At 46.5% G+C, this 17,901-nt stretch overlaps 1 protein-coding gene across 1 annotated transcript; it reads right to left on the bottom strand.

Moving 5' to 3' along the window:
• Positions 1-588: 588 nt before the first annotated feature.
• Positions 589-7,418, bottom strand: LOC119299608 (translation initiation factor eIF-2B subunit epsilon-like). Its single transcript, XM_037576794.1, has 15 exons — positions 7,031-7,418; positions 6,704-6,943; positions 5,480-5,794; positions 5,222-5,329; positions 4,888-5,080; positions 4,308-4,570; positions 4,058-4,187; positions 3,862-3,935; positions 3,462-3,707; positions 3,315-3,388; positions 2,518-2,609; positions 2,109-2,191; positions 1,491-1,562; positions 1,225-1,350; positions 589-909 (listed from the first exon to the last, which is right to left on the bottom strand). Exons 1-15 carry the CDS (start codon positions 7,166-7,168, stop codon positions 859-861), a joined length of 2,205 nt encoding a protein of 734 aa, XP_037432691.1. The 5' UTR covers positions 7,169-7,418; the 3' UTR covers positions 589-858.
• Positions 7,419-17,901: the final 10,483 nt, after the last annotated feature.

Genomic DNA, 17,901 nt, shown 5'->3' with positions numbered 1-17,901 from the left:
GTCGGGGCACCCCGTGGCTGCTCACCAAGCAGCACAGGAGCGAGGGGAAATATCTTGCTTGGGTCAATTATCAATCCCAGCTTTGGTCAGTAAACTGCTCTGTTCTGAAAAATATCCACGTGCATTTGATCAATTATCAATCCAAGCTAAACCGCTCTGTCATCTCTGAAAAATACGCCAGGCAAGTTTAGGGTTAAGGTTAACCGGAATTAATATGTAGTGTGCCACTTTGAGGAATTAGGAGGTCAAGGTTTGATTTCGACGGACCCATGAGTTCAAGCTTTTTTTCAGACTTCACTCGGATCTATGTCCAAGAAAATATACAGTGCTACCGAAAGTCATATGATCCCGTGCTCCCGGAAGCTTGGGTCATGAACATCAATGAGCTGCTTCTGTGTGTGACCACACAACTCTTTAGGATGTTTTCTGCAATTTTCCATGGACTTCATCTATGTTCCTTGGATCGAAGATCAAACGGTTCAGGCTTCCTGGTAGCACAGGGGCATGTAAATCCCAGTATAGCACTGGATATGCACTTGGTAAAGGAACACACGCATGCCGCAAAGGAACACACGCATGGACAGTAGGTAGACCATATATGCAGCTGTCAAGAAAAAAAAGGTAGACCATGTATGCAAGGAGAGAAGGGTTATCCAGCCGCAAAAAATAAAATAAAAATACACACTCTGCGGTCGTTCATCCCACGGCTCTGTTCTCTCTTTTTTCCTCCGATTGGTTAGGAACAAAATTGGAGTACAGGCAAATCCAAACTTCCAAAACTTTCCCACTGGGAAACCACCCAAATCAGTGTTCCTCTCCAAGCTTGCAAAAGGATGCAAGTATGAACCATCTCCAACTCTACTCTTCTTCCTCGTCATCTTCATCTTCCTCTTCAGCTTCCTTGAGCCACTGCCAAGGAAATGACAAATTATTACTACTAGTATACTTCAGACAATTCATATCATAATGTTTTGAGTTTTTGTCCTGTCAACCAAACACATGCTACAAGCCTAATCATACCACGAGTTATCAAAAATACAATTCTAAACTTGTGTCAATATAGGAGTTAGATATTAAATAGTCAAGTGTAAACCATTCCCTAAGACAAAAGGATTTAGGACCAGGGAAAGCAACTACAGAAATAAAAATAAGCCATGAGAAACTGGCAAAATAAATCTCACGCAAAATGAGAAGGGACAACTCGACCAAGTGCAGCACATATACCTGAATAAAAACATCAGACTGTTTAACGAAAATTTTATCCAGCTCGTCGGCATTTTCTTTTTCTTCCGCCCATCTCAAAATTGCATCTTCACTAACTATCTCCTTATCATAGAGGTAAGGCAAGATCTGCATTCAATAGCAGATTGTCAGAACCAACGAAAACAGGACTTCATCAATTCCAAAATAGAGTACATACCACCCAGTAGTGCAAACAAGACTACGTATATCCATAAAAATAACCTGTCTGTAACTGAATAGCTCTTTACCTTCGAAAACAGTGGAGAAAATTCTTTTGTTATCTCTTGACACATTTCCTCAAACTTCAATAGTATTTCCATCTGCGTCACCATCACGGAATGATTCATTTAGCTCATGTTAAATATCAAAGGACAAAAACACCGCAAAATAACACAGGAACTTCCATGAAAAAAGAGAAATCCGGTCTGAGGCTCAGAGTGCATGCTTCATTCGTGAAAATCCATGAGGAAATCCTGTTTTCAAACTGGACCTAAAACTTAACAATCACAGTAGAGGCCCTTCCAACAGTCTGTCATGCAACAACACAACAACTTGAACTCAAATCACCACAACCACCATACTACATGGAGTACATACCCATTGTGTAGATCAAAATCTCACCAGGTCAACTTATATGATAACCTCAGTTATAGTTCGTAGTCTCAAAATAGCTAATAAAGAAACCCACAGACTCAAATATTGAAGAAAACTGACATGATTAAACCTGACAATGAACACACTGGACACAACAACATTTTAAAATCATTAAATCTGACAGTACTTCTGCAGAACCAAGTTCAATTTTTCAGGCATATGCTATTCATGCAGATTTCAAGGGATTTATCCAGTATATCGTCAAGCCATACCTCCTCATCAACTGTCTTGGTGTAATTGCGTAAAAGATCCTTCCACTTGGTAAGTGCGTCCGCAGTTGACTTTAGAAGACTATCTATATAAAGAGGGGGGAAGCAAGGCAAATAAGCTTGCATCCCATATCAAATCTAACAGCTATAAGTATACCATATCAAAAAATGCATGACCCCAAAGTTCCCAAGTAAGAATGAAACTTTCATGTTTGGAATAAAGGAATGTGATGTATAATGCAAAATCCTATGAACATCCTGCATAACCAAATATCCAAGCTAAGCTCCTCTGTAAACTGGTTCATTTCTGTTACGATTAAACACCCAAATATCTTAGCTAATGATCAAATAGTTATCCCAATTTTAAGTCCACCATGGTTCACAAAACTACAAAGTGCCCAAGAAATCATACCATTAGTAGATTGTGCAGCAACTAATGCAGCCCTCATTATTGAATAGAAAACTGCTCCAGCACAATCTGCGTGTTGAAGGCTATAAGACAACCTGAAAAATAAACACAAAATTGCAAACAACGCAATCAGCCTGATGACTATAATAACAAGATAGACAAAACTACAGAATGGGCATGCTACATCGATGATCTGAAGGTTGAATAGACAAAACAATTATATTAAAATAGCTGCACCTATTGATGTAACTTTGACTAGGCAGCTCAAAAAGCATCTGAAGTTCTGAACGGAAATCAAAGAGACTAGTTTATTATGGCCAAGCCATCAAATTGGATACACAGCAAACAACTTTCATACTCTATAGTGTATACAAGCAAAACTAGTGCTTGGGAAACTTAATCTAAATTCACATGCTTAATGAACATTGGCAGTGCGAAACAGTTTGCAGTTTTAGAATTTAGATGGTGTGTGAAGCATTAGTGCAATATTCCTGCAGAATAAATAATGTGGAATATGACTTGTTCATTCAATGTTCCATATGAAAAGAAGTGATTGTATCTTATCATGATATGTATATTTTAATTATTTTCCATGAAATAAAATATCTTCTGCAAAAAAACTGCCCTTTCATCTGCTTGTGTATCATTACTGCCTCAAAAAGAAAATGAAAACTACAGCATGTTACCCGTAAATAAAATGTTGTCCAGGATAAACCATACTCAAAGGATGACTGACGTGTTATAGTTGTATACATTTAGACAGTCACACATACGTCAGTGGGAAAGAAAAGAGCTTACACCTGAGCGCGTTGATTTCCAGTATCAAATTATCTTGATGAACCCCATCAACTGCCCGTTGGAAAGTCTCTTCAACCTACGTAGGGTAAACCAATCAGTAAACTGAAAAATAAATAAGAGTATGAGAATCCCAATTATATGCTACTAACCTCTTTCTCAAACTTAGTATAATCATCATCCTCAATCACATTGATCTCCGAATCATTGTCGCGGTCTGCTTCAAATGGACGGTTGTTCAAGTCTTCTTCTGATCCAACATCACCGTCAACAGAAACAGCATGCTGCAACTCTTGAAGTTTTTCTTTAGGAATTGGAGCAATTGATTGTCTCCACTCCTCCAGATTTCCAGTATCACCACTTGCCCATATGTAACCAAGGACACCAGAGGTACCAGTCTAAGCAATATCAAAGACAGCAACCACAATGATTATAAGATCAAGACATGACAAATGTATCACCAGGGTGCCTAGAGATAATCCCGACAACTAACACAGTAATGGGAAGCACACATTGCAAAAATCACTGTGCCATCTAAGAATAGAAGAATACCTCAGATGCCCCTAAGTCATCATCTTCCGATAAGATGGTAGGGTGGTCGGCATTACTCCTAGTGCTGGAAAAGGCTGAAATACAGAAATCCAGTTTGCTAAGTAAAACGTGAGTGATACAGGTCCAAATAACCATAAGAACAAATTGGAAAGGCATGTATGAACAAGAATGGAAATTTTACGGTATGCAGGCTTACGTGCACTATCTGTAACTCCAGAATTGGTGTCAGCATACTCAAGTTCCTCATCACTATCTTCATTTGAAGGCTTGTCAAGTAGTGACACTTTTGAATAGGCAGGAACAACAACATTCTTTCGAACTTTAATCTGACAAATAAGAATTTCATCAATATTAGCAAGGCTGCTGGATAGAAAATTACAACTGGTTTACAATCTGTTCCTAGAAGAAAAATGGATAGCATAAAAACATAATCTATAGCAACATACCTTAAACGACAATATGCAGCCAGGCTCAACAATTGCCCCTGCCCTTAGATGCACATCATCACAGACTAAGGAGTTACTCACTTTGCATCCATCTTCAATTATGACATTATCCCATATATACGAACCGTGAATGAGAACGTTTTTCCCAATACTGCAACCTTCCCCAATTACCGAATTCGATATCTTGCACTGCTCTCCAATACTTGTTGCATTGCCAATAACAGAATTCGCACCAATTTGTGCAGAATGCGACAATGTTACATCTAGAGAAGACGTGATTCATGTGAAAAGTTCATATGGAAAGGTGATGTTATATAATTTACAGGAATGGAAGATGCTTCCTAAATGACAGGTCAAAATCATGCCCCAAAAACCACAGTTTAAAACAGCCGATGTACCTTGACAAAGCATTTTGATAATATTATCAACTAATATCTGAGACCATTTCTTCATTCCAAATCAAGCATATTGAGTTGACAAATTCATCTAGATTTTGACGAATGAATCAAGGAATGATATCAAACAAGGTACAGAAATAGATCTTTGCGGAGTTCTCTTTTCAGTATGCAACTACGCATACCTGATGCCTTGTAAATTCCTTGGCGGTGAAGTTTCATTTCATGGCAGTTACCAAAGGATAACACATCAGGCACCATAGGGTATGTCCATCTTTGTATTATATCTTTGCTCACGGCATCATAACTCCTGAAATTATCTATTCTTGCAGCATAGCTGGAGTGTATTTCATGAGTATAGATTTTGTATCCCATAATCTGAAACAATTGGCAGGCCGTTTGATTGTTACAGAAGAGACATGATAGCAGAGATGACACTCATGATACTGCACTAAACTCTGAAGGCAAGCATCATGTTCTCTTGTATTAAATAGGTCCAGTGGTAGTGAATGGACTTACATCGTCAACAAGTAAACCCTTCACAAAATGACGCCGGAGATGTTGATAGTCAAAGTTATCGGTAAAAAGACTAAGGACATCCGGCGAGCAGATATCAATATAGCAATCCTGTCAGAAAAAGAGGGAGATGAAGATCAATAAAACAAGAAAGATTTGCAAGCAATAGAGAATGCATATGCACAGTCTCAGTAACATAGCAAAAATGAGCTTAGAGAAGAACATATATCCATTATTTAATCAACAAGTTTGAAAGCAGACCTCCATGTTATTATGCAGCTGGAGAGTAGGATTATTGGCCAGTATATCCTTATCAATTGTCACGCACAGGTGTGAGCCATCTGCCCTATCCTCATAATAAAGTAGCTCCTTTGTCTCAGATGCTAGCGCCATAACAATTTCATCATTGCCCAAACGTGTCTGGTGTGTCAGGATTGAAGGTTTTGAATGCTTTATAATCATAGTCATAACAGCAAGTGGGTCCTTTTTCCTTCTGTCCTTGTGTTCCTGGAGAACCTCTTTTAAGCTCATGTTGCTGATTGTATCACCGCTGATGAGAACAAAATCACCATTTATCTACACAAAAGGAAACAATTGAAAGTATAAACGAAATGGCAGCAGACACACTGTGTCAGTATGTGAACATATGAGAACAGGACAAGCAAATAAGACTGCATTACATATGTGTTACAACAATTGAGGCACAAGCTACAGCTAGTTGGACAAAAAAAATGCATGCTCAGTTTCACTTAACGACCGATAGATGTCTCCAGGATATTGGAGATATTTGCCATGTACGTGATTTGGATCTTACTATCCTTTTCTACGTTGATGCTGAGACTAGGTTCATGCATTCCAGAGTTCTCTTTGTCTATCTCATTTTGTGTTTTGTCTTCCCGTGTTTGTATTCAGAACATGCTATGTGTGTCGTCAGTTCTGCGATACAGTATGTGCCAGCCCTATATGAAGAATCTCACTGGAATTTTTAACCGATTGATACTTAGTAATTTGTACGACATACTATTACTAAGTAGGCACAGCAATCACAGAGCTAAGCACTTCAAAAATATCTAAACTGAGAAGAACTAATGCTTTCAGTATGATGTTATAGTTAAAACCTTGAACATCTTTTCTGGGTAGTAGCTATTGGCTCTGACTAGAAATATTGTCATGTTTTTCATCACAATCTCTAGCTGGTTGCAATTGTCTCCCAAGTCCACAGTATAGAGGCAACCCGTACCTAATTGGACGACGTTTGAGTGAACTGGAATGACATGAAGTGATAAGATTTTAATCTATTTTCCTTCATTGAATGAACTGGAATGACACTGCCAAAATCTCCCCGGACTTCAGTTTCACATAGGTTCACTAATTCACTATAAGTTCTAGTCAACGATAAAGTGTTAAGCAGTAACAGCAACAGACACTACAGCCAATACTGCAGTCATGCACAATCCACGGTAAGGGTGCCGGTCAGAAACTCACAAGGCCACGGCCGTACATGACGCGGAGAGCATCGCCTGCACTGATCGCATCATGCGACTCGACGGCCATGACGGCCATCTCCCGGGCCGCGGGCTTCCCAGTCCAGCCCGCCTCCTCCAGGTGCTCCTTGACCTGCTGCGCGTGCGCACAGCAGAAGACGAAGACCTCCTCAACGCCCTCGGTCTCCAACCAGGACAGCGTGTAGTCGATCATGGGCACGTTCACCAGCGGCAGCAGCACCTGCGGGGACAGCACAATTCAGGTGCCAAGGGTGCACGCGAGAGCGGACAGGGGGCGGCGGTATGGTTTTGGGGAGGCACGCGGTACCTTGGGGCGCTCGAGGGTGATGGGGCGGAACTTGAGCGTGAAGCTGTCGGCGAGGAGGACGGCCTGGAGGGGCGAGCGCGAGAGCTCATCGGCGTCTTCTCGGGCGGCGGCTCCGCCGCGCGACTTCTTCTGAGACATGGCTGCGGCGGCGGCGGGGAGGGGCGCGAGCTCTCCTTTTCCTTTCTTCTCCGATTTTTCTGTGTACAGAGAGCACGGCCGTCGGAGTCGGGGCGTTAGAGAAGGACCTCGGCCTGAGGCGGAAGAAGATGAGCTCGTCCCGGTGCTGCCAGAGCTCGGGCGGGGTGAGGCGTGGCGGCCAGCTTGTCGCGGCGGCCCGGCGGCGCTAGGGTTACAGAATGGTGAACGGGCAGAGAGGACATAGCGCTGCGAACCGGTACGCTCTTCGTCTCACTTGCCGGTGAGCCGGTGACAGTAAACCAGTAATTTTCCCCGCGTCCTCGCAAAAAATGTTCGGACCAGTCCAACATCCGAAATTCCATGAATCTCCTCCAAGATTATGTCCGACTATCTACCCAGCTTCATAGGCCACTCCAAGTCAAACATTCACAACCGTTGGATTTTGAACGAGGGAGATCTGGATCGTATATTAGAGCATCTTATAATCGGAGTTGACAAATCCGAGTCCCTATACATCTTATAACCGGAGCGATTCTGATGGCTCCGCCTCGAGGGCTGCCGCAGCATCCCACGCACGATGCCTCGCGCCATTCGACCCCGCGCCATGCGCAAGAAGAAGCCCAAGAAGGATATCACACTGAAGTAGAGGGGCCAAAGAGTTGGCGAAGAGGGTTGGCCGGCAGAAGGTCGAGGCAGACAAAAAAAAGTCACCGCTGCACAATAGGAGGTTGCCGTTGCGGACAATGAGGCCCTCGTCACCAAGGCCACGCACCAGGCCTCCTCCTGCTAGGGTTCCACCGTAGCGAGCGGGCCATTCTTGTCGCCGCCATGACCGCGACGAGCATGGGCTCGTCAGTTGCCTGCCCGCCACGTCCAGAGTCGCCACGTACCTCCACCATGCCGCAGACGCACGGCTTCCCCCTCCCCCCCCCATGCCCCGGCCGCGTCGCGCTTCTCCACCTCACCTCGGGACTGCTCACCGGAAGTGATTGTGATCGCGTCGTCCACTCCCGTGGTCGTGGCCATCAACCTCAACGCCACACCTATGGCCGATGGGTCATCCACCGAGGCGCAAAGGGAAGCGGCCACGGGAGATTCCTACTGGCAACCTTCCTGACGCCCGCAACGATACGCTGGCCCCGACATCCACGCATGAAGACCTGTCCTACTACAACGATTTCATGGAGGACATCATTTAGGAGGGCGGCCAAGCATACAATGTCGATGAGACCCAAAGCCAAGACGGCCATGACCACTTCACGTAAAGCCAAGAGGGCATGGACAGCCACGACAACCAAGAAAACACCGACGACCAAGGCGACCAATGGCAAGAAGACAATGTGGACATCGAGGGGGGGCTTTTTATGCATATGTGCTCACTACCAAGACAATGCACAAAAGAGGAGGAGGCGAAGCATTCAGACGAAAGCATACACAGAGGATAAGGATAAGTTGATCTGCGAAGGTTGGAAGGAAATTGGACAAGATCCCAAGATTGCCGCCGAGCAAAAAGGATCAACATTTTGACGAGAGTTCATACGTACTTTCATGAACGTAGGAAGTTCCCGACCTACAAGTTTGAGAGCAACCGTGGTGACGTGTCAATCTCAAAGAGGTGGTGGATCATCTAGCAAGAGAGCAATAAGTTTGTGGCATCCCTGAGAGGATCCAAGGACGTCCTATGAGTGGCCTAGACATCAAAGACACGGTATAAAATTCCTTCTTCTTGTTTCATATGTGTGTATCTTGTTGATTGATGCTTTTATGTCCATTGCATATGAAGGTACATTTTTGTCTTTATTCTCGTTTGTAGGCATACCAAGCTTTGGAGCCTTCAAGGCCCAACATGGGGACAAGCCATTCACCCTCACCCATTGTTGGACGATCATTTGCGATTGCCCAAAGTTTAGGGAGCAATATGCCGCTGAAAAAGAAGAATGAAGGGTCGGCGTCCGTCGTTGAGCATGGTGAAGGAGAGAAGCAGCTGAGGGGGAAGATCAACTCTAAGTTGGATGAGAAGCATGATGCGGGGACATTCGCCTTGCAAGAAACTTTGCAAGGTTCATGACCCAAATGGAAGTAAGAGAGAAGAGGAGCAAATGAAGGAGTACATCGAGATACGAAAGAAGAAACTCAAGATCGAAGAGAACGTCCAAAAGAAGAAACTCGAGATCGAAGAGAACATTCAAAAGCAGAAGCTTGAGATCAAGGAGAGCACCGCAAGCATAAAAGCAAAGGAGGTGAGGCTCAAGCTAATGACGAAGGAAGTGAAGATCATGACGGTAGACTTGAGCAAGATGTCCTAAGGAGAAGCGTCTGATTTGAGAAGAGGCAAAAGAAGATGCTCGAGCTAGATGGTTGAATTATGGCCGAGAGCGCCATCATTTTTATATGCCGGCATGAACTATGGCGAGATGTATGAACCATGGCCTTTTTGTGTGTGCTGGCATGAACTATGATGATTTTTTTATAGGCTAGCAGATATGTCGGCCACTGCACGTACACCGATATAAATTATGATCGCTGGCATGAACTATGTACACTCATCGTAAATTTTGATTTAATTTTGTAGCAAAATTCGGCTGCGTGGAAGAAATACACCGGCTGGTTGAACACACAGACCAGATTTAAACAGACACAACTATACATTGTGTCTTCAACCTACTAAAAAACAAATAAGAAAGACAAAAACTGCATCTGTTTGCATCGGCGCATCGGAGTTGTCCTTCTCCCATGTGCACGTACTGTGTTTGTTTCCCACCTCCAACGCTGTTAGGAACTACCTAGAATTTAGAACGCGATCTAGGGATTTAGAGGAGAGGACTGGGGAATTCCGCCCAGATCTCGAATATGTATTTGTATATATGAGTTTACTTGGCCATCTAGGCAATTCTTAGCAGAAGCAACGATAGTGACAGCCAGCCACGGCCTGGCTGTTATATAGGCAGGCGTTCCTGGCAATGGGGTGAAAAGCAACAGTAACTAGCGGAGTAACGATACAAAGGCCATCGCACGACTAGCGACTAAGCGGTAACTGCGAGGAGCCATCTCAGCCGTCCATCTACCGAAACGTTATGCGCTTGAGCAGCTACAGTTAACTGAATAATAACATCGCATCTTTAGTCCTGACATTGCTCCCTCCTTAAGACTCGACGTGTCCTCACGATGATGTAGCTTGTTGCCGCCATGCGCGTGTAGTGGTACTGAAGAACTCTGGATACGTGTACTTGATGAAATCGGCATCTTCCCAGGTTGCATCTTCAACTGGTAAATTAACCCACTTGATCAGCCACTGTACCACTGGTGCATTGTGTCGAGGGACTTGGCGCACTTGAAGCACTTCGGCTGGCCCCATTTTCACTGTTCCATCAGCATTCAATAAGGGAAGATTAGGACTGGGAATGGATTTGTCTCCTACATGTTTCTTCAACTGGCTAACATAAAAAACTGGATGGATTTGCACTGTATTTGGCAGTTGCAGCTTGTAAGCAGAGTTGCCAACTTTTTGAGTTACCAGGAAAGGTCCATAGAACTTGTTCTGCAATTTCAGTGCTCCTTTGAAACCAAATGCTGTTAATCTATATGGGGCCATTTTGAGGTATGCAGGGTCTCCCACCTGAAAAGTCCTTTCAACCCTCTTTGTGTCTGCAAATTTCTTCATTTTGTTTTGTAACAGCAGTAAATTCTCTTTCAGTTGTTGCAACATCTATTGCTTGGCTGACAGAAAGTCCTGTGCTTCTGGATCATCAAGACCTGGGATGGCCAGCTCTGAGATTAGTGGTGGGGGAAAACCATATAGAGCCTGGAATGGAGACATCTTGATTGTTGTGTGATATGTTGAGTTGTACCAGAACTCAGCCAGAGATAACCAAGATAACCATTACTTAGGAGCTGAAGTAGTCATGCATCTTAAGTAAGTCTCCAGGCACTGGTTTACTCTCTCAGTCTGACCATCAGTTTGTGGGTGATAAGCTATGTTGTATCTCAATTCCACTTTTAGTGTAGCAAATATGTCCCTCCATAGTTGACTAGTAAAGATTATGTCTCTGTCAGAAATTATCATCTTTGGAGGACCATGTAGCCTAATTATATTATCCACAAAAGCTTGAGCTACACTGAGTACTGAATAAGGGTGCGACAGGGGAATGAAATGTGCATATTTGGTAAATCTGTCCACTATTACCATGATCACATCTTTTCCCTGAGAGCTAGGCAAGCCTTCAATGAAATCCATGGATATATGTTGCCAGGCCATGTCAACTACAGGAAGTGGCTCCAGAAGACCAGGCTGCAAGCAGTTTTCATGGTTGGCTCTTTGGCAAATGGGACACGCAGCAATAAAAGTTTCTACTGCTGATTTTAAACCAGGCTGGTAGAAAATACTTTTCACTCTCTGGTATGTTGCTCTTCTTCCAGAATGACCACCCACAGGAGAGCTATGTAGTGCTAGGAGCAATTTGTTTCTCAACTCAGGAATGTTGCCAACTAGAATTTTTCCTTTATGCCTTATAATGCCAGCTATGAGGGAATAATCAGACAATGTATGATCTTTCTTCAGTAGTAGCTTCTCCAACAACTGCAGGCTGTCAGGATCCTTTTGGTAACTATCTACTAGTTCTTCTGCCCAAACAGGAGTAGCAGCAGAGATGGCCATGCATTTAGGGAGCAATCTTGATAGGGCATCAGCTACCTTGTTCTGAATTCCCTTTTTATATTGAATTGTGAAGTTAAATTCCAATAACTTCATCATTAACTTGTGCTGAACTCCTTCAGTGATTTTCTGGTCAGTTATAAATTTCAGGGACTACTGATCTGTTTTTATTATTAACTCTTTTCCCAGTAGATAATGTCTCCATCTTTTAAGAGCTTCCAATATGGCCAGAGCCTCTTTTTCATAAGTGGATAGAGCAGCATTTCTGGGGCATAGAGAGGAACTGTAGTAAGAAATAGGCCTTCCTTGTTGCATTAACGCAGCTCCAATGCCTTTGCCACAAGCATCAGTTTCCAACACAAATGGTTGTGTGAAATCTGGTAGAGCCAACACAGGGGCAGATGTTAGTGCTTGTTTCAGTTGTTGAAAGGCTTGGTTATGCTCAGCTTGCCAGGAGAAGTTCCCTTTTTTCATCAAATCATGAAGGGGTCTGCAGATCACACCATATCCCTTAAAAAATCTTCTGTAATATCCAGCTAAACCCAGAAAGCTTCTTAGTTTAGTGATATTTTCAGGAGTTGGCCAATCTGCAATAGATGAAATTTTCTGTGGGTCTGTTGCTACACCATTTTCAGAAATAACATGACCTAAATACTCCACTTGTTGAACTGCAAATACACACTTGGACATCTTTGCATAAAGCTGATGTTCTCTGAGCAACTGCATTACCATTTTAATATGTTCCAAGTGTTCTTTGAGAGATTTGCTGAATATTAATATGTCATCAAAGAAAACCAGAACAAACTTTCTCAAGTAAGGTGCAAAAATAGTGTTCATCAGTTCTTGGAATGTAACAGGAGCATTTGAAAGACCAAATGGCATAACCAAGTATTCAAAATGCCCTAAAAATGTTCTAAAAGTAGTCTTTGGTATATCTTCAAGTGACATTCTGATTTGATGGTATACAGATCTTAAGTCCAATTTTGTGAAGAACTTTGCTCCATGCAGTTCATCTAGCAAGGCTTCTATAACTGGTATAGGAAATTTGTTCTTAATTGTGAGTGCATTATGAAGGAAATATGCCCTAGAGGCAATAATAAAGTTATTATTTATTTCCTTATATCATGATAAATGTTTATTATTCATGCTAGAATTGTATTAACCGGAAACGTAATACTTGTGTGAATACATAGACAAACAAAGTGTCACTAGTATGCCTCTATTTGACTAGCTCGTTAATCGAAGATGGTTATGTTTCCTAACCATAGACATGAGTTGTCATTTGATTAACGGTAACACATCATTAGGAGAATGATGTGATTGACATGACCCATTCCATTAGCTTAGCACCCGATCGTTTAGTATGTTGCTATTGCTTTCTTCATGACTTATACATGTTCCTATGACTATGAGATTATGCAACTCCCGTTTACCAAAGGAACACTTTGTGTGCTACCAAATGTCACAACGTAACTGGGTGATTATAAAGGTGCTCTACAGGTGTCTCCAAAGGTACATGTTGGGTTGGCGTATTTCGAGATTAGGATTTGTCGCTCCGATTGTCGGAGAGGTATCTCTGGGCCCTCTCGGTAATACACATCACTTAAGCCTTGCAAGCAATGCAACTAATAAGTTAGTTGCAAGATGATGTATTACGGAACGAGTAAAGAGACTTGCCGGTAACGAGATTGAACTAGGTATTGAGATACCGACGATCGAATCTCGGGCAAGTAACATACCGATGACAAAGGGAACAACGTATGTTGTTATGCGGTCTGACCGATAAAGATCTTAGTAGAATATGTAGGAGCCAATATGAGCATCCAGGTTCCGCTATTGGTTATTAACCGGAGACGTGTCTCGGTCATGTCTACATTGTTCTCGAACCCGTAGGGTCCGCACACTTAACGTTACGATGACAGTTTCATTATGAGTTTATATATTTTGATGTACCGAAGGTTGTTCGGAGTCCCGGATGTGATCATGGACTTGACGAGGAGTCTCAAAATGGTCGAGACATAAAGATCGATATATTGGACGACTATATTTGGACACCAAAAAGGTTCCGGGTAAGATTGGGACAATACCGGATCACCGGGAGGTTATCGGAACCCCCTGGGAGGTATATGGGCCTTATTGGGCCTTAGTGGAAAGGAGGGGAAAGGAGCAAGGGAGGGGGCGCACCCCGCCCCAAGCCCAATCCGAATTGGGAGTGGGGCCGCCCCCCCTTTCCTTCCTCCCTCCTTCCTCTTCCTTCCCTCTCCTACTCCTAATAGGAAAAAGGGGAGTCCTACTCCCGGTGGGAGTTGGACTCCCCCCCTTGGGCGCGCCACCCTCCTTGGCCGGCCCCCTCCTCCACTCCTTTATATACGGGGGCAAGGGGGCACCCCAGAGACACAACAATTCATCATTGATCTCTTAGCCGTGTGCGATGCCCCCCTCCACCAAATCCTTGATAATATTGTAGCGATGCTTAGGCGAAGCCTTGCGACGGTAGAACATCAAGATCGTCACCACGCCGTCGTGCTGACGGAACTCATCCCCGACACTTTGCTGGATCGGAGTCCGGGGATCGTCATCGAGCTGAACATGTGCAAAAACTCAGAGGTGTCGTAGTTTCGGTTCTTGATCAGTCGGGCCATGAAGACGTACGACTACATCAACCGCGTTGTTATAACGCTTTGTCGGTGTACAAAAAGAGGGGTACACTTTTTGTACCCCTATAACTGTGCACGGGCAGTCTGAGCCACGGGCACCGCCACACCAAGCAAGGCAAGGGAGGTGAGCCAGGGTAAGACCGAAGCTCAAGAGAACTACGATGGCAAGGCCAAGACCACGAAGAGCAAAGGGGACGAAGCGGACTCCCCCGGCAAGGGAAGCCCCGGCAAGACCCTTGCCGCGGCGACTCGTCCCGTGCCTACAAAGCAAATCACCCTTGAGTCCACTGCCCCCAAAGGGCAAGGATTTGGGAGACATCCCCATGGCGACATGCAGATCTTTGTGAAGACATTCAAGATCAGGTACGCACTAAGGAGATGACAACCCTTGGCGGGATCCCAGCCGAGGAAGACCACAAGGCCCCCGGCAAGCGCCTTGCCGGGGATGACAGCAGGCGCCCCGGCAAGGCCCTTACCGAGGACACCCGCAGGGCCACCATCAGGCACACGCCGACTAAACCTCCACCGCCATTCGCATGCAGCTGCCGACCCAACCAGCTGGGCAGGCACCTACATGGCGGCATGCAGATCTCCGTGAAGACCCACCACTGCGCCACCTCAGTTGCCTGCCTACCTACGTGGCATCACAGGCGTCGCTGGCCAGGGCGCGTGTCGACACAAGAAGGAGCGGCGACGGACGAGACAGGTTTCTCCCCCGTCCCCGATAAAGCAAGGACACCTAAGCAAGACGCATTAAATGCGCCTTGTCATGTAATGCGAGGGATAACCTCACATCACTGTACCCTTTCCACCTCCTGTGTGCCACTGTGGCAACCCCTTTTTTCTATAAAAGGAGGCCCGAGGCGACCAGGAGAAGGATTCGGCTTTTTGGAGCTCCTCACGCCCCATAGCTAGCTCAAGAACACAGATATACAATCCGCCAAAGCAGGAGTAGGGTTTTACGCATCCTCGCGGCCCGAACCTGGATAAACGAACCATGTGCTACCTGTTAGATCCGCTCTTCTCACGCCCCCGTGCCCCGCTAACCGTAGTAGGGATTCTTGTGATCCCATAGGTGTCGTTCCCGCCGACATCTCTGGCGCGCCAGGTAGGGGGCGCAGTTGTGAGAATCGGCTTTAGAAGTTAGTTCGGCGCTTCTTCATCATCATGGCGCCCAAGAAGAAGACGACGGTGGCGGTCGGCCAGTCGGAAGCCGGATAGCCCGTCCCGACGCGGGCGAGCAGCGGACCGGTCGCAGAAAGGACCCAGGGCGCTGCTCGCGAACACCAACACCATCCCAGCAGCCGGAGTTTGGGAGGCGGCGATGTTTGTGCGCCTGGTAACGGGCCACCCGTCGCCAAATCCAAAGGCGGAGCCAGGCCCTTCGCCGGTGGAGCGGGGCCTTCCAAGGTCATCACCGCCCCGCCCGAAGGCGACGCAAGGACCTCCAAGACTCCCACGCCGGCGCCAACAATGCGCTCCTCCCGGCAGCGCGCGACGAACGATGTAATCACGCCGAAGATCCCGGGCGTCGCCGCGGGAAGAGCCCCGAGCGCCACTCCCGGGACATAGAAGACCTGCCCACTCGCCGAGGCGCTGGTCAAAACGGCATGCGACCGTAGGGTCATGATAGAGATCCTTCTGACATGGTCAGAAGTCGAAGCGCGTCGCGATCCGTGCAGGTTTCGCTGCCACCGACGCCAGCAGAGGCCCTGGCGCGCGCAGTTGCTCCTCGATTTTCCTCCCACTATGGGGAAACTCGACGAATGGAGAGCCACTATCCGAAGCCTTGTTGCGGTGGCCAACAAAGACAAACCAAGTCTGGTGAGGCCCCCGGGTCGATGCTCCGATGGAGTCCCGCGGACCAGTGGCGGAAAAGCCGGCGGCGCCGCGACCACGGTTCATTCGCCTCTTCCCCATTCGGTACCGTGGACGCCGGCTCGTCGCGACGTCGCGGGCGACGACATCTCCATAGCATCGTCTGACCCGCGGACCCACTATGACCAGCGCCAAGTTCTTCGGGAACGAGCCCATGAAGACGCTCGAACCACTATCGAGCGCCAGCGCGGAGCGCGCCACCAGTATGACAGGCGAGCAGGGCCTGTTGTGAACCACCCGGCCCCGGAGAGCCCTGGAGGCCTACCTTACGAGGTAGGCTGTCCGGCTTTTACCCGTGAGTTGCGGCAGTTCCAGTGGCCCACTCACCGCACCTTCAAACCTGACGTTGGCGAAAAGTACAACGGCAAGACTCACCCGTCTGAGTTCCTCAGCATCTACACCATCGCGATGCAAGCCACCGGAGCCCGCGACGATAAGGTGCTTGCAAATTACTTCCCATTGGCTCTTAAACCCAACACCATGTCGTGGTTGATGCACTTGCCGGTAGACTCTATTTCCTCCCGGTCAGACTTGTGCCATGAGTTTGTGGGCGCCTTTACTGGGGGTCACCAAGCCCATGGCCAAGCAAGCGACCTGCATGTCATCCCCCAGAAGGGAGGCGAGAGTCTGTGCAAGTATATACAGAGGCTCAACCGGGTACAGTACAGTATCCCTGATGTTCACCCTGCCGCCATCATCAGCGCGTTCCATCAGAATGTGCGTAACCGCAAGATGCGCGAAGAACTGGCAATGAACAAGGTGAAAGATGTGGCAGAACTCTATGTTCTTGCTGACAGATGTGCCCGAGCTGAAGAGGGAAGGAAGTACCCCGGCGAAGATGCCGGCGTGGAAACCGACTCCTCAGATGAGGATACTGCCGCCCCAGCAAAGAAAGGCCGGTGCCGCAACAGGAAGTGCAAAGGTAAGGCTGTGCTTGCCGTCGAGGGATCTGACGACGCCGGCTCCGCCAAGAAAACCAAGGCAGATGACCCCGACAAGGAAATTTCCGGATGTGTCGCCTGCCGGGCCTTGGCGGCTGCCGAGAAGCCAGGAAACTCCGACAAGCAATACTGCAAGATCCATCGCACCAAAGGCCATGATCTCCAGAACTGTCGATAGGTTGAGCTCCTTGCTGAGAAGCAGAGGGCTGAATATCAGAGGCGGGACAAGGAGAAAGGCCAGGACGGTGCTGAGGGGTCCGGCAAGAAGCGTGACGGCCAGGCGGGCCGTCGCGGCAAAGATAAACAGTAGGAGAGGCCCGCCCGGGGCCGTGACAAAAAGCCAGAAGACGATGATCACGAAGAGGACGATGAGTCTGGTGACCAAGAATTTCAGAAAGCTACAGAGGCCATGTGCGTCGATGGCGGCGCCTCACTGCATACCTCTCACCGCCAGCTTAAACAGTGGGCACGTGAGATTACAGCGGCGGAACCGTCGTTTGATGCCCGAAGACCGCTAAAGTGGTCCAGCACACCTATCATCTTTGACACTGAGGATCACCCTGATCACACTACTGCAGTCGGGTGCTTGCCATTGTTGGTTTCACC

This window comes from Triticum dicoccoides, chromosome 5A (assembly GCF_002162155.2).
Source record: "Triticum dicoccoides isolate Atlit2015 ecotype Zavitan chromosome 5A, WEW_v2.0, whole genome shotgun sequence".
NCBI lineage: Eukaryota > Viridiplantae > Streptophyta > Magnoliopsida > Poales > Poaceae > Triticum > Triticum dicoccoides.
The sequence above is the reverse complement of the archived record's forward strand: the minus strand, read 5'-3'. Positions and strand labels throughout refer to the sequence as shown.